The sequence below is a fragment of the Salmo salar genome, chromosome ssa18, assembly GCF_905237065.1.
Source record: "Salmo salar chromosome ssa18, Ssal_v3.1, whole genome shotgun sequence".
Taxonomy (NCBI): Eukaryota; Metazoa; Chordata; class Actinopteri; order Salmoniformes; family Salmonidae; genus Salmo; species Salmo salar.
In genome coordinates, this window is record NC_059459.1 from 13,542,066 (window position 1) to 13,567,026 (window position 24,961).

At 44.9% G+C, this 24,961-nt stretch overlaps 2 protein-coding genes across 6 annotated transcripts in view; one reads left to right on the forward strand and one right to left on the reverse strand.

The window, feature by feature from the left end:
- The window catches only part of LOC106576711 (PH and SEC7 domain-containing protein 1-like), a 47,294-nt gene extending 39,401 nt beyond the window's left edge, over nt 1-7,893 (forward strand). For all 4 annotated transcript variants that reach the window (XM_014154040.2, XM_014154041.2, XM_014154042.2 and 1 more), the window contains 6 exons: nt 3,130-3,308; nt 3,498-3,568; nt 3,662-3,819; nt 4,263-4,407; nt 4,754-4,897; nt 5,215-7,893. In XM_014154040.2, the coding sequence (XP_014009515.2) occupies nt 3,130-3,308; nt 3,498-3,568; nt 3,662-3,819; nt 4,263-4,407; nt 4,754-4,897; nt 5,215-5,526 (1,009 nt within the window). In that variant the 3' untranslated portion in view covers nt 5,527-7,893. The remainder of the gene's footprint in view (nt 1-3,129; nt 3,309-3,497; nt 3,569-3,661; nt 3,820-4,262; nt 4,408-4,753; nt 4,898-5,214) is intronic.
- Nucleotides 7,894-7,898: 5 nt separating this feature from the next.
- Nucleotides 7,899-24,961, reverse strand: nfkb2 (nuclear factor of kappa light polypeptide gene enhancer in B-cells 2, p49/p100). 2 transcript variants are annotated; one of them, XM_045700438.1, is made up of 31 exons: nt 23,632-24,961; nt 23,276-23,383; nt 22,498-22,692; nt 22,111-22,257; nt 21,758-21,964; nt 20,792-21,029; nt 20,334-20,449; nt 20,041-20,215; nt 18,352-18,399; nt 15,468-15,510; nt 15,284-15,359; nt 14,901-14,941; nt 14,370-14,468; nt 13,842-13,996; nt 13,551-13,663; nt 13,194-13,352; nt 12,884-12,988; nt 12,702-12,784; nt 12,373-12,511; nt 12,099-12,212; nt 11,763-11,954; nt 11,508-11,649; nt 11,245-11,359; nt 10,835-11,042; nt 10,256-10,425; nt 10,029-10,131; nt 9,513-9,724; nt 9,296-9,377; nt 9,041-9,207; nt 8,766-8,877; nt 7,899-8,550 (listed from the first exon to the last, which is right to left on the reverse strand). In XM_045700438.1, the coding sequence occupies exons 1-31, from the start codon at nt 24,869-24,871 to the stop codon at nt 8,486-8,488; spliced, it is 5,169 nt and encodes a 1,722-aa protein (XP_045556394.1). In that variant the 5' UTR covers nt 24,872-24,961; the 3' UTR covers nt 7,899-8,485.

Genomic DNA, 24,961 nt, shown 5'->3' on the forward strand with positions numbered 1-24,961 from the left:
TGCCTTGAATTCACAGACAGTGTCACCTGCAAAGCACACTCACACCTCCTCCATGCTTCACGGTGGGAACCTCACATGTGGAGATCATCCTTTCACCTACTCTGTGTCTCACAAAGACACAGTGGATGGAACCCAAAATATCAAACTTTGACTCATCAGAGCAAAGGACAGATTTCCACCGGTCTAATGTCCATTGCTCGTGTTTCTTGGCCCAAGCAAGTCTCTTATTATTGGTGTCCTTTAGTAGTGGTTTCTTTGCAGAAATTCAACCATGAAGGCCTGATTCATGCAGTCTCCTCTGAACAGTTGATGTTGAGATGTCTGTTACTTGAACTCTGTGAAGCACTTATTTGGGCTGCAATTTCTGAGGTTGGTAACTCTAATGAACTTATCCTTATCCTGGTAACTCTTGGTCTTCCTTTGCTGTGGCGGTCCTCATGAGAACCAGTTTCATCATAGCACTTGATGGTTTTTGTGACTGCATTTGAATAAACTTTAAAAGTTCTTGAAGTGTTCTGTATTGACTGACCATCATGTCTTAAAGTAATGATGGACTGTTGTTTCTCTTTGCTTATTTGAGCTGTTTTTGCCATAATATGGACTTGGTCTTTTACCAAATAGGGCTGTCTTCTGTATACCACCCCTGCCTTGTCACAATACAACTGATTGGCTCAAACACATTAAGAAGGAAAGAAATTCCACAAATTAACTTTTAAGAAGACACAGCTGTTAATTGAAATGCTTTCCAGGTGACTACCTCATGAAGCTGGTTGAGAAAATGCCAAGAGTGTGCAAAGCTGTCATCAAGGTCAAAGGGAGGCTACTTTGAAGAATCTCAGATATAAAATATATTTTGATTTGTTTTTAACATTTCTTTTGATTACTACATGATTCCACGTGTGTTATTTCATAGTTTTTATTTCTTCACTATTATTCTACAATGTAGAAAATAGTAAAAATAAAGACAAATCCTTGAATGAGTAGGTGTGTCCAAACTTTTGACTGTTACTGTATGTGTATGTCTGACTTTATTTGTGTGCACTTGCCTTATTCAATTAACTGCTGTTAAGGTTTCCTGAATTCATATCGAAGTTGGATTCATTTTCTCACTGTCACAAAATGTGTTGGATTGAAAAAGTCTCTCAGCGTATCAGATGTTTTTTTTATTGGAATTAGCCGCAAATCTATTTGAAATCAGTCTACAAGCAATTTTCCCCCTACAGAATTAACTACCAACTGTGCCCCTGTAGCATTTGCCAGACTGTGTGCGCCAAGGTTTGCTATTCTGGACCTAGTCTTTGTGATGCCCTGAGCCCCTAATTTAAGACATAAGCTCTCTAGATGTTGTTGCCATGGATACAGGTCCCTACTTGCCCCTCTCGTAATTACAGGTCAATGTCTGACTCTGATTCTAAAGTGCAAATACGCAAACACATAGAGCACACACACTTTTTAGGGGTTCAGTCAGCCTCTGAAGGAGAGCAGTGGGAGCAGCATCTTCTCTCACATTCCCTTTCACTCTGCACCACTGCTTTAATCTTCCCGGTCCCAACATCCCAACGCTCTCTATCCTCGTTTTTCTGCCTGTAGCCTCCCCTCTCTCCCCTTATCTCTTTCCTGCTCTGTATTTCACTTTCGCCTCCCTCTCCCTGTTTTTCTCCCTCTGAACCTCTCTTCTCCACTACTTGCTCTTGTGGATTCAGAGAGGTCAGCAGTTACTTAGCAACAGATGAGAGCTGTGGTGTACAGTACAGTATGTGCTGACTGGTCGGTTCACTGTTCAGAATATACCTACATGTACTAGCAGCTGCAACACAATTGGTTAGTTTCTGTCTTTTTTTTAAAAGCTAAATTGATGCAATTTTGTAACACTTAAAATTTTACCTACAGGTATAATTTATAACTTATTTATAACTTATTTATAAGCATTTTATAAACCTTTGTCTAACAAAAAGGCCTATTGTGTTATCTTTATGCATTTAATATTGCAACTGGCTCAAATTGGCTGTTATTTTGTCAAAACACGAGGTGATTTATATAAGACACATGCTTATGACAAGTCTTACAATGCATTATAACTGTATCATAATGCATGATACCTGCAGGCTATGGTTTCGAGGAGATATGGTGAAAGAAAGATGGATAGAGAGCGGAGGTGAGCGACAGAGTTCCTTTAAGACACAGATCCCATGGGTCCTGGGATGCGTCACACCAAAGAGTGTTCGACTGAACTGCATGGGCCGTGGATGATTTCATCTTAAAGATTGACGTGTGTGTGTGCGTGCGCCTTTTATGTACATATCTGAGTGTGTCTAGCAGAGAGACGGAGGTGGACAGTACAGTCAGGACAGTGTGACGCAGCAGCACTCCCCCTCTGACTAACAGCAATTTCAAGCTCATACATTAATGAATGTTTATGGGAGCAGCTGCAAGGTTCCACTGGTGTACAGATCTGCATTCAGTCAGTGTCTTCAGTGGGCGGGAGACACCATCCTCCCCAAATGTCAGTACTGTAGGATTCTCTCTTATAGCCTCATCGAACACTCGGACCCCTCAGTTCACGGGAGAAGGGCATCACAGTCAGTCAAAGAGATGCCAGGATACTGTTATCTAACAGACTGTGAGTCACTCACCACTCATACCGATCAAAATTGTTCCTCTTACAGCAAAACCATTTTTTTATGTAAGAAATGAATTACAGATATCTGAATGATAAGTGAGTGGATGAGATGTTCGACATAGTGGTCATGCTTGTCAAAGTGAGTTCTGTCAGTGTTCAGGGGCAGGGTTTTTGAGCAGGGTTTCAGTTGTTAGAAACTTGGTGAAACTTTCTCTGTGATTGGCCAGTAAGACGCAACCAAGCTGCTCAGCGGGAGCATCATGGGATGTGACCTCTCGGCGTGGGTGACAGCCAGCCAAGTGACCCGGAAATCCAGAGGCTCTCACAAGAGTGGCATGCTGAGTGGATAAAGACATGGCCTTCTCACCTCCAAACTATTAGGACTGATCATTCATTAATTTCTACTGGATCTGAACTGGAGGACATGACTTAAAACAGTTTGAGATGAGCAGGTTTTGTTGATGATTAGGGATGTAACTTTTTGTATTTGAATCGTGTCCTCTCCATAGCGATGAGGAGGAGTTGCGCAAGTCCTTTTCAGAGTTGGCCGATTTGCGAACTGACTCCGCCTCTCACACCATGAAGCGAATTGGCAGTGGTCTAGGCGTGGCCCAGAATCCTGACGCCCTGATCTATAAGAATGGCTTCCTGGTGCGGAAGGTCCACGCAGACTCTGACGGCAAGAAAAGTAGGTTCTCTTTACTCTCCCCTGTCACCATTCACCTGTTAACCATAATCTGTTCCATTTCACTGCTGATAGATCTGACCGTGTCAATCTAAACATTGCTGTACTATTTTTAAGTTTGATTAAAAATCACACCTGGGAGCAACAAATACTGAGTGGATATTTTCTTTGTTTCCATGATCTGTTTTTCAGCCCCTCGAGGTAAGAGAGGATGGAAGACGTTTTATGTCATGCTGAAGGGATTGGTCCTTTACCTGCAGAAGGTACACCAAACCACACCCCATCCCAACCATCCTTTTATCCCAGTCTCTGATTGGACGTGTGTGATAACATTCTGCTCTCTGATTGGTCCGTAGGGAGAGTACCGTCCAGATAAGCAGCTGTCTGAAGAGGATCTGAAGAACGCTGTGTCCATCCACCACTCTCTGGCCATGAGGGCAGCAGACTACAGCAAGAGGCCCAACGTGTTCTACCTGCGCACTGCAGACTGGCGGGTGTTCCTCTTCCAAGCACCGTGAGACTCCTCATCCTCCTCCTCCACCCACTCACTCCTCATGCTCTGTATTAGCCTTGGTCGTTACTCTTTCTGCCTTCTACGAGGTTGTTCTGTACTAAAGCTGTGCTAAGTGCCCCCAAAACAGTAGTGATTGAGTATAGAGTGGGCAATGCCCCTGTCATACAGCCCCAGGCTCAGGTAGAGGATCATGATGCTTCTGTGTCCCTGGAGTACACAGTTGTCTGTGATGTCCTAGATATACACTTTCTTTCAGTGTCGGGATGAATTCCATTTCAATTTAGGAAGTTAATAAAACAAATCCTAATTTGAAAATAAGTGTCACACTTCTTCAATTGATAACTGACCCTAAGCCTGTCTACGTGTGTTCTGGGGCTGATCATTTGTGGCCTTTATTCTGATAGCCGGTATCCAGATTTGAACTCCGTTGTCCTCCATCTCAGTAATGCAGAGCAGATGCAGTCGTGGATCACCCGTATCAACGTGGTCTCAGCCATGTTCTCAGCGCCACCCTTCCCTGCTGCCATCGGCTCCCAGAAGAAATTCAGCCGCCCGCTGCTGCCAGGCTCCAACACCAAACTGTCTCAGGTACACAGAGGCCTCCACTCACACCATGACCCTCTCTCGCTCTCTCTTTTTCTCTCTCTTTGCTTCCAAGTACTAGTTCCCAGCCCAAACACACTCATGCCATCCAGTATCTGCACTGTAGAGAGATCAACCCCCAAAAATTGTAGGAACTTGTCTACTAAAGACAGATCATTGAAGACATACTCCTGTATACTTTTTTGTGTGTTAAAAACAGAGAAGAACTGCTATTTACAACTAATAACTCAAATGTGTAAGTAGGCCTCTATGTTGATCAGAATTCTGTATGAGTTACTGACTTTGGTGTAGCCTTATGTTCATGGTCCTCCTTTGCCATGTGCACTGACAGGAGGAACAAGTGAAATCCCATGAGACACGTTTCCGGGCCATCTCCTCTGAGCTGATCGAGCTAACGGCTGTAATTCCAGACAAAAAGGCCAAAGTTCGTGATCTGGAGGAGCACAAGCAACGTGAGGAGTATCTGGAGTTTGAGGTGAGGGATTGATAGTTGTCTGGTTAAATAGAGTGATAAGGATTGATAGTTGTCACAACTGAATAGTTGCAGTCAGAGCCATAGTCAAGCCGAGTTTGGCAGACTGAGTTTGTTTGATATTCAGAATTTGAATGGCTGCCAAATTAGCTACCAAATGTTTCAAGACAATTCCATTCCAGCTCAGCCAGAATGGAAACTTGATTACTTTTGCTTGGTGCCAGACTCCAGAACAGATTGCCAAACTCTACTGCCAAACAATGGCTCTGATCTCAGCAATGCCAAATCCTGTTTGACATCAAGTACTCTCTCTGGCACAGAAAACTCGCTATGGGACGTACGCAATGCTACTGAGGTCTAAGATCCGGAGTGGGGAAGAGGACCTGTCTCTGTTCGAGTCGCGCCTCTTTGATGATGGGGGTCTCCAGAGGGCCCACTCCAGCCCCACTCTGCGGGAGGAGCACAGCAGCAGCAGCCAGGCCAGCAGTACCAGGGGGGTGGGAAGCAGCAGCAGCCAGGCCAGCAGTGCCAAGGGGGGGGCCAGCAGCAGTAGTTCCAGCACCAGGGGGAGCAGCAAGACCAAGCGTTCCGAGCCCCAGAGACACAGCTACAGACAGGCTGTCAAACAGTGAGAGGGACACAAGAGGCTGTTGGGGTGGACAGGGTGGTTTAAACGATTGGACTATCCATGTTGATCGATACACAGGGACCACTGGTGTGGCCGGTCTCCATGACTGGAAAATGGTGGGGAGGAGAAAGATAATGAGGGGGATAGACCTGTTGCATGCTTCTATCCCGAGAAACCACAGACACTGGATGCACCTGGGCTAATTATACAGTACAGTGGATACTCGGTCCCCCATTTTACTATACAAATGACTAACTTCTGTGTGGTCCTACATTACTGGTAATATCCACATTCATTTTATTTGACTATGCTTTTGGACCAAATTCTTGTTGACAGATAAGAGACCGAGATCGGAATATTACATTAAATCAGCCATTTAGATCTGGGGTTTTTAAGAGGTGTAGGTCGTTTTCCCTCCACCAAGGTTCAGTATCGATCCATTCCATCTACTGTATGTCATTACCGCACAGCCCACCTCTCGGTGACCGTCTAGGAGGGACCGAGACAGAGCTGCATCAGCTCATCTAACTGTTCCCATGGAGACTAAACGGACCCCGTGGCCATGTCGGGAACCCAACCGACCAGAGTGCCAGGACCTCAACCCACCCACGATGTATTTGGAGGAAACACTGTATTCTTCCTGAGACATGATCAGTTGGAAAGAATATAGAAGGTTACTGGACATCATTTTATGATGCTGCATGCAGATACTAGTTTTGTTTTCAAAGTCTTTGCTATGATTTTGTTATTCTAAGGACTTTTCTTGTGACAAACTGCACTGATCCAGAACCAGGCCCCGTTTTGAGTAACTGTGTAGCTCTGGTGGATCTAATTATTTCTAAAGACCTTTTACACACATCAGCTATGGCACCGAGAGATTTGTCCTACTAATGGGTTGATGAAGTAGATCGATCACACAGGCTGGCTATCTGTCCGTTTTTGAATGAACTTTTGAAGAGGAGAACTGCATGCGTATCAGGAGTTTGATGACTCCGTCTTCGAGGACATGCTTCACTATGATATCAAAAGACAATCGTTTTTTTTTTATTTTTATTATTCTTACGTTCTTCACGTGGTGTTTTTGCATTTGTACAACTGAAAATGAAACATGACAGAGCTTAGTTTACAGTACATCTCAGCTGAATGTCAAACACTCGTTTTGAAAGTGTCTACAGGAAGAACTCATCCGATCATTGATGACAAATGAATTCAAATGTTGGTAGAATGTTGATTTAAATTCAGTATTATGAATTGTAATGAGAAGGCACTGTCTACCACACCCAATATATTGTATAAAAGAATGTAATGTGTAAAAATATATAGAATGTTATGGCGTGGCATAGCCATTTTCTTCTCAGGCTGGCAGTGTTGTCTGTAAACCGGTGCAGTAATGCCACAATATAGCCACCAAAGGGTGCTGTTCAAATGGGAAACGATGGTCCTAGGTGGTAAGTGACTTGACTGTATAATACAGTGTTTATCTGGGTGTCATCATGGACCCAGAGGCTGCATTTACGCTGGCAGCCCAATTCTGATCTTTTCCCACCACATCAGATCTTTTTCAGAGCTGATCTGATTGACCAAAAGACCAATTAAAAAATAATAATAAAATAGGTCTGCGTAAATGCAGCCAGAGTGAAGTCTTACTGCTTTACTTTCCCATGTGTTAAAATATGACCAAGGTGAAATGGGAGGTTCCCACCGCCAACAGTATGAGGATTGTGTTGTTGAATTAGACAGAATAACCTCACATGGCAGAAATGTGTTAGTGTAACGGAGATGGTTCTGTGACGAGTACCCTTGCGTCTTGAACTGTCACCTAGGCTTTAGCTCAGCGGGCTAACAGTCTTGTGGGTTCAAACCAGCAACATTGGCTGTCATTGTAATTCTATGGGGACCATGATAGGGTGAGGCATGTGTTCAGTCATGCAGAATGCCACACTCACTTTTTGGGTGTGTCTTGCTCCCACTGAATACGTGAGGTTGTATGGTGAGGGACAATAAATCAACAGTAGACCTAAAAGCTAAAGTAGTGTCAAGGAACTTTTTGAGTAGGGGTTATAACTTATCACGCCCTTCTGCACTTTGGGTTAGGGCCTAGTGTTGAAGTCAAATGTATTTTTTTTGCTTACCAGTTAACTTTGTCTTGTTGAGTATTTGTCACTGTCAAAAACGTAGACTGCTATTTCTGTACATGTTTTTACTGGACTCACTTCCCATAGACGCTAAAACATGCAACTTATTTCTATACATTTTTCTTGATTAACTCTGCATATTGTCAATAACACATTAAGATTTTGCTCTCAGTCAAATATACTAAATGTTTATCTTTTGAGGAATAGAGGACAAAAATAAACACATTTTGAAAAGACCCTGTTGTGTCAGGAGAGAAATTCATTTAATTCAACAACGACAAGATATAGTTAACATTACATGGCAAATACACCTGCAATATGGCTGTACAATTATTTGGTTAATGTTAAACCAAATTAATACACAGTATTAGTAAGACTGTCAGCCAATAAATATGTGTGTGAATTGATTTCATTCAACAATTTGACATTGCATATTTGAGAAATTCTTATTTATACTTTGACTTTTTGGAAGGTGTCAATGGACCATTAAAAGACTAGCCTATCTTTCACCATCAGAAATAATGTAAAGGAGATGAAGCCACTGTTATAATTATTATACATATTGAGACTGAGTTTTCCTTAGTTCGTTGCCTTCAGCTCTCTGTCTGCATAAGAAAAATAACAATCTGGATGCCCGACAATGTGAGTTGTCAACGTTGCAGTCATGGCAGAGAGAACTCTGCATTCATCAGCAAAGGTTCTGGAATGACATCCAATTCCCAATGGTTTCCCCATAGGGTGTGCTGAACAGGGTTTGTTATATCTCCAAGATGAAATGCTGGACTGAAACCTCCCACCCACCGAGCTGGTCCTCACCCTTCCTGGTGCTCACTGGTTGGCCAAGGCTGGCTCATCCATTGGCTGACTCCCAAAGCCGCTGTCCACTGTCTGATCTGAATGAAAGAGTGAGGATGGTTTTTAGGTATCATTTCATATATTAGGCATGAACAGAGTAAATAACATTTGAATTAGGATCAATTCTACTGTTTTTGGGAAGGAACCTCAGCGTAGAGTATGCCTTTGCAATGGCATAAGTACATGGTAGAGAGAGAGAGACTGATCATGTGTGTGCTGGATTGTTTGACTATTTTAGTGGTCGCTCTAGTACCTGTGTTCTGTTTGTCCTCTCTCAGCTCAGCCCGTCTCAGTAGTCGCACTCCTTCAGTCAGACCCAGAGACTGCAGAGCCTCCACCAGTCCTTCCACTGGACCGCCCCCCAACTACACACAGAGAGGGAGATACTGTCGGCTCACTCGGGCACCATCAGCTTTATTCTCTTCAAGAGCAGTCATGCCATTCTAACAGTCTACTTACTTAATACTTACCCCCTTACTAGACACACACACACACACACACACACACACACACAGCCCCCCTGCTCACCTTGTAATTCTCCAGCAGTTTATAGCAGGGAGAGGGACTCTCCTGGTACAGGTGTGCCAGGGAGAGCATGTTGAGTTTCTCTGCCAGCTGTCTCCAGGGCACATCGCCCAGACTGAGGAGCTCACACAGTTTATGGAGCGTCTCACTGTCTAGCTGCTCACTTTCTGCTGAGGGGAATGGGAACAGTGGTTAGATTACTGGATAGATCTCAGGTAATGTTCCCGAGTCAAAATGGTGGTATGACCGTTCTCTTACCGTCCGTGCTGTTCGGTTTAGGCTTTTTACTTGAGTGTTGGCTGGGCTTGGGTCTCTGTCTGGGGTCTAGAAGGTCTCTCACCTGTAGCAGGGGAAGATTTATGTAAGTTCAATGGCAGCAACCTCAGTCCAGCCTATCTATCCACACTACAGCATGTTCTGTTTTGAATCACGTTTTCCACACAAATGTTGGGTTGATAAGACGAATCAATCTCACCTTTTGACATTTAGTAAGGTCAAAGGGTGTATGTCCTGTTGCTGGTCTCTTACGAGGGTTGACTTGTTCTTTCTCCAACGGTGGTGGGATGTTTGGTTGCTGTTGGATCTGTAACTCTCTGAAATCTCTTATTGGTCCATCCTCTTGCTCCTCATCTGAGGATGAGGAGCTGAAGAAGAGCGGCTCATCATTCTCCAGATTCTTATCGGCTCCTGAGGAGAGGAAAGTCGTTAATGTTCTATTCACTTAGTAGCCATTTAGCAGACACTTTTCCAAAGCAAAAAACATGGGGATCAAATTAAGGACCTTACAGTGAAATGCTTACTTACGAGCCCTTAACACATTTTTCTTAACGGCATTGTTGGTTAAAGAGCAGCAGTAAAATAACAGTAGCGATGCTATATATGCACAATAAACGACTGCTCACAGACTTGTAGCCCTTATGTAACTGACTGAGGTAAAAACGATGTACATATGTCATGCATTGGATGGTTGGTAGGGGGGTATGCATCTCACCTGCAGCAATAAGCATGGAGCAGAGAGTGGGGGAGCCCTGACTGGCGGCCAGATGGAGAGGAGTGTTCCCTCCAAACGTACACATGTTTACATCTGCTTTCAGCTGTAGGACAGGAGAGAAGGGGACGCCACAGGTTAGATAAGAGAGAAACGGAGATTCCACAGAGTGATTAAGAACAGTAGATGAGTAGCTTCGTTAAGGTGTGCGTGGGCGTCAAGTAAGGTACCTCTGTGATGAGAGTGCAGGCCACTTTCAAGAGGTTCTCTCTAACAGCCAGGTGGAGGGCGGAGCATCCACTCCCCCGCTCGGGGTCGTTGATCTTAGCCCCGCTCCCCACCAGCAGACGTAGACAGCGCTCTCCTCCCTTACGGACAGCCAGGTGGAGAGGATGGAGACCTGAGAGGGAATTGGAGAGATTAATACCGTCTACTACGGTAATAAGCACCTAGTGAGTCTTAGGCCGGGATTCAATCCGATCACGCCTGTAGACAAGGCGTCTTTTAAAAAGGCATTGTTCCCGCGTTCTGCAGGGAGATCACATTCACGGTAAACGCTTGCTGCATATGCCGGCTCAATCGGAAATGACCTTTAAATGTCAAGGCGTTATAACAGACTGGATTGAATCCCCCATCCTTAAGTTAATTGAAGGAATACCGCTGAGTTTACTACTAAGACTAAGCAGCAACCGCCATCGCTTAGTTGGTCATTCACATGGTCTAATTTTAAGCCTGTTTACTTATCATGCTCAAGTCTCAGGGGCGGAATAAACTCCGATGACCCCCTTCTTTCCACCATCCCAACTCACCATGATAGTCAGCCACGTTGACCAGGTGGTTGTAACGTTCTCCTAGGTGCCCCAGCAGGACCCTGAGCGTGACGTCATCCCCGGCCAGCGCTGCCAGGTGCAGGGGGGTCCGGCCGTCCCGGTCCAGCAGGGTGGGGTCAGCCCCGGCCCTCAGGAGAACATCCACCACCTTAACCTGCCTGGTGATCACCGCCAGATGGAGGGGAGTCTTGAGAGAGACGGCGGACACAGTCAGGAGGGAAGACAAGGGCACGTTGTGAATCTCTTCAACACTAAACAACCCCTAACTGTACTACTAGGTAGACCTGAAACGTATTCTAGTTTTCCCACAAAAAAGATGTTTGTAAAGATTCTATAGTCCATCTTCTAAAGTTCAATCCAGCCCTGGTGTGTGGCAGAAGGGTCAATACCTGGCTGAGGTGGTTGAGCTTGTCGAGGACTTTGTGTTGCTGGATGGTGAGGACTGTATGAACCAGCTGCTGGATCACAGCTGACTGCTGGTGAATGATGGCCAGGTGCAAAGGCCTGTTGGGAGACAGAACACAAAAGTGAGCAAAGCAAACTCAATACAAAACACACTGCATGTACAGTATAATGTATAGAATGGAGGCGCACTCAACTCAGATCCTCAAAAACATGTACTGATGTGCTGTAGAGGCAGAGTTAGACTCACGTGTCTCCGTTTTCATCCTGGACCCCACATAGGTGTCTCTGCATTGCCAGAAGGACCCGGACGTCCCCAGTGGTGCAGTACTGGAGGAGAGCCCCGGCTGTCTGCTTGGTCATCCGAGTGGCCCTGCTCTGGAGAGTGGCAGCTGGAAACAACAGGATAGTCTTATTAGCATAACACAACTTATGACAATTTCTCCAACATGTAGCTAGCTAACTCTGGTTTTCCCTGCCCCAGCACTGCTATAATGTGGCTTACCAATCTGGAAGAGCTGCTGTTGTAGTGGTGAGGCTGACTGTCCTGGCGTCTGTCCGGCCATCCCTCCTGCCTGCTGCTGGGTACCCTCAACCTGGGCAGTGGTGCCTGACATCTGGGCTCCACCACCCCCAAAACAAGTGAATCCACCCCCCATCCACCCTGATCCATTCATCTGCTGGTTAAACTGGAATCCTGTGGATAGGAAATCAAATTATTTAGTGATGATGACATAATTGTCACAAGGATTAACCGATGAGGCCGGCGTTTCATCTGATAGCAACGAGATGAAGGGCCGACAGAAAAGAGAGTTCAAGTATGTAGATCTAGGCTCCTCACCACCTCCTGCTCCTCCGGCACCTCTCCCTGCCCCCCCAGCTCCTCCCAGGGGCCCTCTCCATGGGTCATTATAGGGGAGGGGCTTCTGCTTCTTACGCTGCACCTCTTCTTTATCTAAGTTACACACGCAGAGGAGAGATGGACAGAGACGAAGAGAGAGGGAGAGGGGAAGAGAGAGTTAAAAGGGTTTGATTCAATCCAATGGGATCTCCGGCTCTGGATTCCATCATTGTTCTCTCTCGCAGAAGGGATTGTGAGTATCAGACTAACTCACCTTGAATTTGAGGAACGTAGGTGAACTGCTTGGGGTCGCTGCAGTCTCCCACTTTCTTCCTTTTCAACTGGAGGAACACAGTGACTGAACGATCGATCTCTGTGCTGTGGTACGGGGGCGTCTTAAACACGATGGCATACTGCACAGGTAGGGCCCAAACAGTGACATCAATGAGAGGGGTATGAGTAAGATCATACATGGTTTGGTCAACCTTTGCCAAATGACATGCTTAGTATTCAAGAATACTTATTACAAGAATACTTATTACTCACACAAAATCCCCCCCCCCAACACACACTCTCACTTCACACTGAGTAAAGACTCTGTACCTGCTTGTGGACATCAGTTGGAGAGAAGTCACCAAAGGCCTCCCAGCTTCCATCCTCCTCATAAAAGCGGATCTCAATATCATCTGAAAAGTAGAACAATATATGATAAATGTGTGAAATTGTGTCAAATCGTTTCCAGACAAACTATTGTAAAATCAGTGCGGGCTGAACTGCCCCCTCACCTTTTTGGACTTTGTCACACAGTAGGAAGATCTCATCCCCTCCCAGCACAGACCCAGAGGTCTTATCCATGCGGGAGATTTTCAGGTTGGAGGCGTTGGGTGACTCTGTGTGGATAAATATAATCATGTGTTCACTACTGACAATAGTAATACATGTGCATTTTTCAGCACTGACACAAGATATTCAACTAATCAAGCTCGTGTTGATTAGTTTATTCATTTAAAATCAGATTTGATAGTACTGGTCTGAAACAAAAGCCTTTTAGGGCCAGGATTGAAGAACACAGAGATAGAAATAGTTTCTACTCACTGCTGTCAAAGATGGGATTGGAGACCACCGGCTTCAGGGCCCTAGAGAACCCTCCGTTACTGTCCTGGAGGTAGGCCGTGAACTTTAACCTCACTATGTTCAGGTCCATGATCCTGCCCAGCTCGTTGGCTTCTCTCAATATGGCTTGTTCCTCTGCGTCTGTGAGAGACAGAGAGAGGGTGTCTTTGTAGCAGTTTTCACAAACACATTGATTTCTATGGACTAACATGTAAACCGTGCGTTGAGATTTGAACAAAGTTGTGGGTTGCACGTAGTATATCTCAAGTTAGGATTCCACCCTCACAGAGTAGATTTCCTCATTTGAAAGGACAGTGAAGTAGGGTTTCAGGCTCTTACCAGTAAAATGGTAGTGCTGCCCCCTTTGCCTCCTCTTCTCGTCTCTCAGTCTCTTGAACAACACTTCCCCCACCCCTTTCTTTGTGACATGGAGGATGCCCAGGTTACTGAACCTACAGAGGAGAGAAATCGAATGAGAAATGGGTAGTTTGAGAGATGTTGACATTCACCAGTCAAGTTACGGCAGGTAGCCCAGTGGTTAAGAGCATTGGGCTAGTAATCGAAAGGTCGCTGGTTCAAATCCGAGCCGGCAAAGGTGGAAAACTAGATCGACAACCAATCTGTACTCACTGTGCTGTGAGTTCATTGGGGCCCACATCCACACTGCATTTTCCACTTTCCGTGCAGCAGTGCCTCCCCACCAGACTGTGAGCGTGGACCTGGGGGGGGTCAGAGTGGGTCACCAGCTGCACCTCTACCCTGGCTATCCCCACATAGTTAGACACCTGGAGAGACACAGGCAGACAGAACAAAAGAGAGGGAGTTAGACAGACCATTATTGACTAAAGGTAACTATGTTCATGTCCTAGAAGGCTGGACTTCATCTCAATACACCATTACACAGATACACTAACAACGTGCAAAGCAAGATGATTCAGTGGAGAGCACAACTTTACAGTTAAATTACTGTAACAATTGTTTTTATTGTGTCTCAAACAATAACGCGATGTCAATATATCGCGTATACCCATTCGAAAGCTTATTGGGCTCCATTGAGTTAAGACACATGATGAAAAGCAGGCAGAGATAGTGAAGCTAAAAGACAGATAAACAGACAGCCAAGTATCCAACAGTGTGCACTACAGTACAGTAGCTGACCTTGACAGTGGGATAGGTTCTCCTGTTCCTCTCGCTGGAGGCCCCTGGGAGCCCACCGTGGGACGGACCCTCACACTCATAGCGGAATCTGAAGCCTCTCTGCAGACAGGCGAACAAGGAGGTCAAGAGAATTCCCCAACATCAGTGCCTGCACTTACTGTAACAAAGAGTCACTTCCTAAATCCTGGACTTTCCAACCCACCGTCATATTCTAATCCCATAAAGCAAAGACAGGAGTAAGGGACAAGCCTGACATTGGTATCTCGATTTCTACATTCCATTCTAGTTCAAAAGGGCACCTTCTTTGGGAGAGCTGAGAGCAGGAGCTAGATATAAAGTACCTATAGAAAAATGGTTGGTGTGAATCAACTGATTATGTGAATGTCATAGTTTCGCAATGAAAGGCGGGAAGAACTCTGTGAATTTGATAGTTTCGAAACTCGTGTTCAGTCTTATGTAATTACTTGATCAGAAACAGTAGAACAAGGGAAGACGTCATTCCACTGTTTAAGAGGAACTCTCTGAGCTCACCTGTTTGGGCTCCTCAAGTATTTGAATATAGGGTCCATGAGCTGTAACAAAGAAACACAGGGTCACTGTCACTGGAAGATGGAGGCTACAAATCAAGACTCACATCCAAGCCCTTCAAAAATCCAGGGGAGAGAATCCAAAGATAAAGATACATACAGGCAGCATATTTGCATTACATACAGTGCATGGTTCATTGTGTAAGATATCATAATTACTATGCACTACATACAGTATGTGCAGTTTTGAAAGACATTTAAACATGTGTCAGTGAGATCACTTCTACTTGAGTGTACATACCATATCATACCAAATAATATTACTACAGTACAACTTGAGTATGCTCTATCCACATGGTACAACGTGTACATAAGGTATAAACTCACCTGTCTCAGGTATGTAGGGCTCACTCTTGACCTCCACAGGTGGCATGAACTCATAAGTCGATAAGTTCATCATCAACTGGGGAGATTAAATGATTACATTTTATATGCATATTATGCCATCCTTTAAAAAATGTATTCTAACATAATATAACGGACATACTGACAAATCCAGCAATAATATTACCTGATTTTCAATCATTTTCATGCTGTACTGAGCTTCATCCATTCTGAAACACAAGGGTGAAATACAAATTACCAAATGTAGTTTCTAGACAAAATGTCGACTCTTTTCTGATCATAAATAACAAGTCTCCATACCTTTCAGTTCTGTAGAGATGTACACAGACAGGAAGTCGTTTACTTCAATACTACTCAATGTGAAAACGTCACTTGACTCACTGTAAGTCTCCTCTTATCATGATTAAAAAAACAAAAATTCAAGAGAAGGAAATATGAGATGTAACAACAAAAATAAATGGAGATAATGTTCAATCTCATACACTCACACTTTATAGTAAGCGAACAAGGAAGGGTGTTGCAGTGTTCTGTTCTTTTCTCTCTTCCCCCTCCCTCTTTTACTCACACATATCACTTCCAGGAAGTGAGGAAGGAAAAAAACAGAGAGGAAATCCCCCAGAATACCAGCTCAGTACTGCAACTGATTTCAGACTGACTCAGTACACCAGATACAAACGCCTGGTGTTTTCTTTTTATAAGAGCCTTTATTTCTTTCTCTATAATCTTTAAAATAACATCCAGCCTTCTTCCTCTCCATTTTGCATTCTGAAGGTTTTTTTTCAGCAGCTACTCTTCTAAGTTGACAGAGAAAAGTTCTCAAAAAAATCCAACTGAACTAAAGGAAAGGAGGATGCCTAGTCAGTTGTACAACTGAATGCATTCAACTGAAATGTGTCTTCCGCAATAAGGCTATTTGAATAAAAGTTCTGACTTGACGTGAACTGAGGTTAGCCTAACCCCTCAAAGTGAGACTACAAAATGCCTGAACCTGTTTTTCTACTCTGAACAATAGGGAAAGCCCCTAAAAACATAGGGTTGCCTCCTATTCTAGAATAATGTACCTACGCATCTCCTGTGCCCTCCATAACCAGATGAAAAACAGCCTCCTGTCTTTGTCTTGAGATATGGGGGGGGGGGGGGCAGGTTCTAAGGTCATTGTCAGTGGCTTCTGCTCTGACTGGGCCATGTTCATGTGGTAGGTTTAAGAGTAAGTGGGGTTGGCCCAGGTGCTTTTTGTACAGACGAGCAGGATGCTTTTCCGAATGTGTTACATTGCCATGCAAATGGTCACGTCTCTGTGAGACAAGTGTCATGACGCTGAATTGAAAGGAAGTCTGAGGTTTGAAGAATGTTAGCAGTGACATCTGTCATCTAAGCCAGGGTTGTCACAACACCAGTATCCGTGATACTAGGAATTAAGGAAGAAAACATAACAAAACATGAAGCGGACTTCATTTCTTGAGGAAATTGTCCTAATGTTGGAAAGAACAGCCTTATGTTGACACAGTCATATTTGTTAATTTTTCTGAAGTAGGTTGTAGCCCTTCACACTTGTGGAATGCAGTGGCTGTACAGTAACATGCTATAAATGACGTCAGAGTTCATGCTCTGTGCTTCACAGCGCTGTATGGGTTCTGACTGACAGACGTTCTGAACTTGAGCACTGAACGTGACAAGAAGTTGCCCCCATCCCTCACACTAATTGTGATTTTTTTGGGGGGGTCTGAGTGAGGGAAATGCTACATTTTGAAAGAGGAGACATTGAGGATTATAATAAATAACGCTTTGATGTCATACAAGCAAGCCAAACGCCCGTCCAAATGCGTACTTCACATTTCCATATCATAAAGCTCATGTTATACATTGTCAACATTTAGGATCACTATGTTTGATGTACAGTTACCAGATGACATGGCGTCATACCCCCGGGTTGTTCTGACCAAAATGTTTGTCTGTTGTGAAGAAAATTGTCCCATGTGGCGCAGTTGGTAGAGCATGGTGTTTGCAACGTCAGGGTTGTGGGTTTGATTCCCACGGGGGACCAGTACGAGAAAAAAAACACCTTACAGCTGAAGTCTCTTCATTGAGTCATAAAAGTGCATTGAAATGACTTAGGAACTGTGTACACTTTGGGGAGGTGTGGCTACTGGGAGACACCAGTTAGTCCTCTCACTGAAACCCATTTTCCAGGAATATTCTTATCATGTTACTGAATGTATCCAGTACTTTCAGATTTTGTTATCAACAAATGCGGCGAAAAGTACAGCAAACGTAAAATGCATATATAAAAAAAATCAACAGTGTAAATGTTTAGATTGAGTCTTGTGTCAGGTGAACCGTTCTGTCCTCAACTTTGGTCTAATCTCCAAACTGTTCCCTTTCAACTGCTACCATGCTTGTGCTTTTCCTATTTATTCTGTAAGACACATTTCATTTAGCCCTATCCATCAGGCTAATTCCCACGCGTAAAGGGTAACTAAAGGACCATAGAGTGAAATCGGCTTTGTTTTCTTTTTTTTGCAAAGGAAAATCTGGTATCGTAGTACTGCGCTACCGGTATTGTGACAACACTAAACCAAACTGAGGCCTTTGTTTTATAGATTGGATTCCGAGTGGCATAAGAGAACGACGTGTGGACATATCAGAACACTCAAGAATGTGTAATTGTGTATGAACAGATTCATATGGCAAAGACAACAACTAGATCAAGTTGGCAAACAGCACCACCTCCAGCAGCAGAATGAGTCTCCACCTTTCAGAACGATTCAATCTAGCACCATGAACATAGCTGCCATTTTACTCAAGACTTCCTCTAGGGCTCGGCCACCTGAGCTATCAAAGCGTGCCAGCTAAAGAACAGCAGAACAAGCCCAAAACATGCACAACCATTTTCTGGTTCATTCCTTTAAAAACAGACCCTACTCTTGACCCTGGTCCATAGCTCCAGTCTGTTCAAAATGACCTCAATCAACTGTAGAGGACAATAAACTGTCAAAGACTGTAGAGACCCCTCAGCAAAGCAGCACAACAATAACAGCAGCAGTACATACCTTAGTGCTTCAGACATGATGCCTGTCAGTGGATCATAGATGATGATACTTCAGGCTCACTGTCAGCTCCCTGCAATAGGAAAATGTTATTAGTCCATTGGGTATTTCTAATTCAGAGGGGTTGGGTTAAATGCGGAAGTCACATTTCAGTTGAACGCATTCAGTTGTACAATGGACTAGGTATCCCCCTTTTCCGTTCCCTTATTTCCTATGGGTTTAACAACATCATCCCACCGTTCGCCCCTCAAACCACCACTGTAGTGGCTCGCCACAGCAAGTTTGTGTGTTCATATCCAAATAGCACAGCAGCAGACTAATACGGGAATTTCCAGGCCCTGGTTGCTGAGATGGGGCCAAACCCGCAACTCACTTTTCACCATGAAACAATGTTGAACAAATTAGAATGAATGTACAAACAGTCAGTAAACATAGACAATCAGTAACTATCTTGCATAATGAGAGCTTTATTAGTTGATCCAATTTTTACATAATCTTCTTGTTACATATTTATTAATGAAATAATGTAGTATGTCGATGCCTAGACTACAGCTGTAGACCTATCATCACCTCACAGCCAGTCAACAATTTATGGCTGTGCATTCATTAAGCACAACAAATATGCTTCGGCCATCATTTGTAAACAAACTCATACTACATATAGGGTGTTAAAGCATGTTCTTACGTCTGGCGCGGTTCCATTTCAATATAACTATCATCCTTTTAAAATCATATTTGTTTATGAATTTTTCTGATGCATATATAGCCAAGGGTTTATGAAGGCATTAGGCCATTAAAGTTGTTTCATAACTTCAAACCATAATTTATAATGAAATGGACGCAACTTTCCAGCAAGATATAGGGTAGCTTGTCAAAGGAGTTTGAGTCACAGTGGCAACAGCTGTAATGGATTACCCTGCATAATCCTATGACAGGGAAGACTACAACACACATCACATACATGTTGACACACACAGGCAACCACTGTTCATAAAATCCCTTACCTTACAACTCCTCTGAACTTGATCCACCTCTAAGGAGAGAACTGGGCTGCACGACTGCTGCTGATCAAACCGAATATGAAATGCAGGGCGTACCTCAAAAGTACAGAGCACAGTGTTCACTTCACTGTCGGCTCAAATCCGGGATTTGTTCCATGTATTTCCCCATCTATTAAACTGTTGATTTTGTCATATTTAGCTATCTGTTATGATAGGCTGGCTCTCTTGCCTACTGTCTATCTAGCCAGCTGGAAAGCCCCAGAGTGCTGGGGGAATTCCGCAGACACGTGTCAAACTCGAGCTACCAATTGGTTGTGGGAAGTGCCCTTTCTACAAATTCCCGCCCTCATTTCAACAGCAATAAAATGATCTGGTCTGCAAAGTTGAGAGGTTCAAGCAAGGATGTAATGGATGTTTGTATATTTTAGTAATAACATGTGATATGGACAAAAACTAAATGTATATGGTACTATACTGCAATATTTGTACACTGAAAATATATATTTTTATTTCACAAAGCAAAATGATTAATATTCCAACAAATTCATACAAACATGACACCATTTTACATATCAACATAGTACTTTCAGGGAGGCCTAAACATCCCTCAAAGATCTGTGATGACTGTGGTAGGGTAGTACAAATACATTCATGTGACATTTGGAGTTGATTCAAGTGAGTGGAGACATGTTATGATTTGGGGTCATGAAAATCCAGCAGTAGAAAGTCCTGGGCAGTGGGGACACTGTTCTCGTCACACAGGAAGTGGCTGCGGACGGTAAGGAGGAAGGTGCGTCTGGGAATGGACAGCAAGGAATAAATCCTCTCAGCCACTACCTGGACTAACCTCACATCTGAACCTGGAGCTGTGGGAGAAAGAGACATAATAAGGTTAATGAGCCAGTGTCAGAAACTCCAGATGGATGAGTGACAGAAAAATAAGAGGCATGGGTTTGAAGACGGTGGGAAAACACATCCTCTCACCGACCGTCTTGCTCAGCTTGTCAGGAGGAGTGTCGAGCAGGATCTTCTGCAGCAGGACAGGTGGCACCTGCACACACACCTGGCTTTCCCCATCCTTCACTGTCAGTATTACTGGCCTGGAGTGAAGTGGGAAAGTCACTTTACTAAACCAAAACACAAGCCAAACAGTCAGATGGTACTATCATAGTGTAAGCTAGAATTGGAGCTTGAAAGAGCCATTTGCGGTTGATATAATCACCTCTTTTAGAAAATGAGAGCTATTCAGGCTGCTTGAGTTAATTACCGGCCAATCCCATTTCCATTTGGAATGAGTCTGTTTGGTACGTCTGAGAAATGGACACTTCCACTAATATAATGCGAGTCAGTGAGTGAAGCATTATTAAGGTCTCTCTGTATACCTTAATGTAATGTAAATGCTCGTGATGTTGGTGAGATGCACAGTGTTGTGGTTGTAGGACCTGTAATAGCGTCGTACTCCAGTATGGGGGAGGCAGGGGTAGCAGGGACAGTAGATCCCGTTGTCATCTGTGTCCAGCTCGGCAGCGCAGAGCCCGCAGCCAGTGAACGTGATGTCACCTGACACCGTGTCCAGGATACTCTCCAGATGCGTGTCGCTGTCCATCCGCTGCAGTGCATTCTGGGAGGGGCTGCCTTGAAACTGGAATGCTGTGACGTGAACTCTCAGTTCCACATCACCTTAGAGGACGAAAATCAACAAATGATAAAAGTCAAATATAAGTTTAAAAAAAAAGAGAAACATTACATCTGCTTGAGGCTGATGCCACGCTTGCACACACACACACACACACACACACACACACACACACACACACACACACACACACACACACACACACACGCAAAGAGTGCCACACCTGCACAGAAACACACAGTTGGCCGTGTGTTCATATTGTTTTCCTGGATGTCCTTTGTCTAGCATTGCTGTCTTGTTGTTTTTGTCTTTAAAAAAAGTTAAACATTGCCGTTGGCACATCGTGGTTGTTTGAATTAAAGAAAACAATTATACAAAAATAAAAAGGCACCTATTGGTAGATGGGTATAAATAAAAAAAAATGCAGACATTGGAATTTATATATAAATAAAAATGGTCAGCAACTTCTCAATGGGTTGTGAGAACAACAATTTAGTGCTGATCCCGCTACTTTTCAATACAGAAATGCATTTACAAAACTCCTGTACTACATGACAGAACCACTATTTTTCGATTTCTCAAGTGTTGTAACATTTTTGTGGCTTGACCAACCAAAATCCAATTGTCTTTCCTGTGACCCTACAAATAAACAAAGTAATGTTCCTGGTCACAACCCAGTCTTATGTTGTGACCCAGCAGGAATTGCAATGGCCATGAGTCACGAGTCGGTCCCAACCCACTATTTGTCAAACAAACACTGGTAGCGGCTTACCAGTGTACTTCTGGGACAGGAGAGTGTGCAGGTCTATCTCCAAGCTGGTGCTGGTATGTTTGGCAGGGCCTGGCCTGTAGAACTCCAGCGCCCGCGTGTCGTCAGGGAAGAGAGGCTCACAGGAGCCCCAGGGGGTGGAGTGCAGCTCCAGCAGGCCTGTCATCATACTCTCTCTTACCAGGAGCAAACGGAAAACCCACACTGCATCTGCACAGGAGCAGGGGGCGGCAGCTCACTCATGCAGCAAGATCTAAATAGCTGGTTTATGTAACACATACAAGTAGAGTGATTGCTAGCACTTGACTAAATCTTTAGCAAAGTTAGTAACTCATTCTTATTTGTTCTGACTTTACCTTTGTTCCTGTTGATACGCTGCAGCCAGGTCAAGGCAGCTCCCCAGAGCACCACTGCCCCCTGCTGTCCACCCCCCTGCTCTACAGTCAGCACAGCCTTCAGTACTCCTCCTACCCTGGACGTGCCCTCTGCCTCGGCTCGCCACCCTGGGTTACACACAGTCAGACACACAGGCTGCTGCTGTCAACACTCATGTATTGATCGATGTCCATACAACCGCCTTCCATATCAAAGTCAAACAAAATGCATTGCAGACAAAAGGGATACATTCAGAAGTCTGAGTGACAGCTGTGGCGATCTCGGTGCATGTGACAATGCTATGTTGTGTGTGTGAAAAATATAGTGTGTGTCTACATGATGTAATCTCCTAGTCTGAGGCGTATTACCTGTGATCATCTCAGTGTGTGTGATTCGGAGCAGCGCATGCACCAGTGTGTCAGGTCTCAGGGTCCTGAGACGGGCGTAGGCGACGGTGTTAGGATCCTGAGGGACGCGAGGAGGGAGGGACACCAGCAGGGGACGCTTCTCACGCAGGTAACCACACAGAGACCTCAGTGTCCGGCCATTCACATTCTGCGGGACTGCAGAACACAGAAACATTTGTCAATTCCCTCTAGATGTAAAGTGGGCTTTTTAAGGACTCAACAGTCAGAGATGAACATGTGCAAGGGGCTTTCACAGATCAACACCCTCTGAAACGACAGTGTTCAACAAAAAACAAGGTATCAGGAAGCTATTCAAATGATCACACTATGCCAAGAGCAGAGAGCAAAAGTGCGTAAGTGAATCTACACCATCAGTCAAGACAACTGTGAGAGTGTGATTAGAAATTCTAGAACTTCTAGGGAGGAGTGATGTTCAGTGGCAGAACGACAGGTTTTTACCTTGTCAGCTCAGGGATTCGATCCAGCAACCTTTCGGTTACTGGCCCAACGCTCTAATCACTAGGCTACCTGCCGCTCCAAGGCCTACAGGTGCCCAGGTTGGAATCTAAATAGTTGGCTGATTCTACTCCTCTACTTCCACAGTTTATTGTATCCATATGGCTTTGGCATGACATTCGATTCATAGTAATGAATTTATAAATATGTCACCACAATTAAGACACAGTGGTTTACAAATGGCTTGGGAATGATGTGGTGTTTCCTGTCTAAACAGCCCCACCTAGAGGTGAGCTGCTGCCAGTGACCTGGCCCAGGTTGAGGAGCCTGCTGCTGTACGACGACTGCAGAACCGTCTCTCCTCTCCACTTGTCCTCATTCACCATCACACCTGTCATGATAACACAACAGGTACAGTAGCTGTTACTCCTGTATCATATATACAATTGATAGTCTATTGGTAGCAAGTACAAATATAAGGAACAAATGCAAGGAACTTCCTTGCACCCTTGATTGTTGTTACTGTAGTACATAACTGGGCAAAGGTGAGTACTTGCAACTGCAAGAGATAACAGCACTATCTTATCTATAAAGGATGTATAACAAAGTAATACAAGTAACTGGGTAGTTTATATCTACCAGTGATGAGCAGCACATCTCCAGAATACACAGTCAGGGCCCAGAATGCTGCCCTCCTCCACAGGACCACCTTCATCTCCACTTCTGATTGGTCAGTAACCACCACAGAGGCCAGGGGGATACAGGAGCCAGCAGACGCCCCGGACCTCACTCTGATCTCCTTCAGATGACACGGATGCACCACAGCCACTAAGATGGAGTAACGCACTCCCTGGGTGCCACATCTAGCCAGGGTGGTGTGAGCTTGGGAAGTAACACAACCCTTCCCTGTAGTCTGGTCTGGTGACCGATCAGTTCTGTCTATTGTGGGGGAGACTTTACTCCTTTTAGGGGCTGGGGGTGCAGATGAGGTATTTACAGGGGATCTAGGTGATGGGAGAGGGCTTTTGGAGACTACACGCACTTCTTTGTTCCCCATTGGGTTACCCTGAGAGCAGAGCACCCCATCAGCAGTGGCCTCCAGTATCACCCCTCCTTCCTCCTGCCTCTGGCTCAGCAGGGGCTCATAGAAGAGCTCCATGGAGCCCTGCTGGGTCCATCCTTGGCCCCGCTCTCTGTGGGACTGAGTGGGGGTGTCTGGGCTGTACAACTCTGGGGAGCTGGTGAAAGTGGATGGTGTGGATTTGGGTGGCGTTTGTGGATGTCTGGTTTTCACAGGGCTGGTTTCTGGTTGTCCCCCCAGCCTTCCTCTCAGGAGCAGGGCCTGGCTGACTGTCCATGCACTGAGGTACTCCGTCTCCACAGACACAGACTGAGCAGGGGCTGGATCTGACTGAATGCCTGCTCTCTCAGGGGCAGACTCAGGCCCTGGGTCAGGCTGCCTGGCAGGGAAGCAGCTGTCCAGATACTCCTTCACTGATTCAGAGCACAGGTCCTCATCATTACCGACTGCTTGCTCATTCTGGGGAGTTGAGCTCGCCAAAGGGGCCAGGCCAGCTTGGGTTGTCTCTTTACAGCCTGGTTCTCTCTGTAAGGGAAATCCGGTTTGGGTCTCAGGACCTTGGAGACGGGTACCGTGCTTGCTGGTACTGGGCAGCTCTCCAGGCTCTGATGAGGCGTCAACCTCACCTCCACCGTCACTTCCATGGATCCCACCCTCATCCTCCCTGGCCCTCAGTCTGCCCCCCTGCCAGCAGAGCTTCATGGTCCTCCACTGACCAGACTTTCCCTCATCAACATCAGACACAGGTGTGAGGCGAGGGGCACCCATGAACACATGAATCTTTGGCTTGTCGGTCATGCTGCTGTTTTCACTTAAAGCCACATGTCAGAATCTCTTGGGTTCCATAGACACTGTGATGTAATCCTTTCCTCGGAACAGAAAATACTC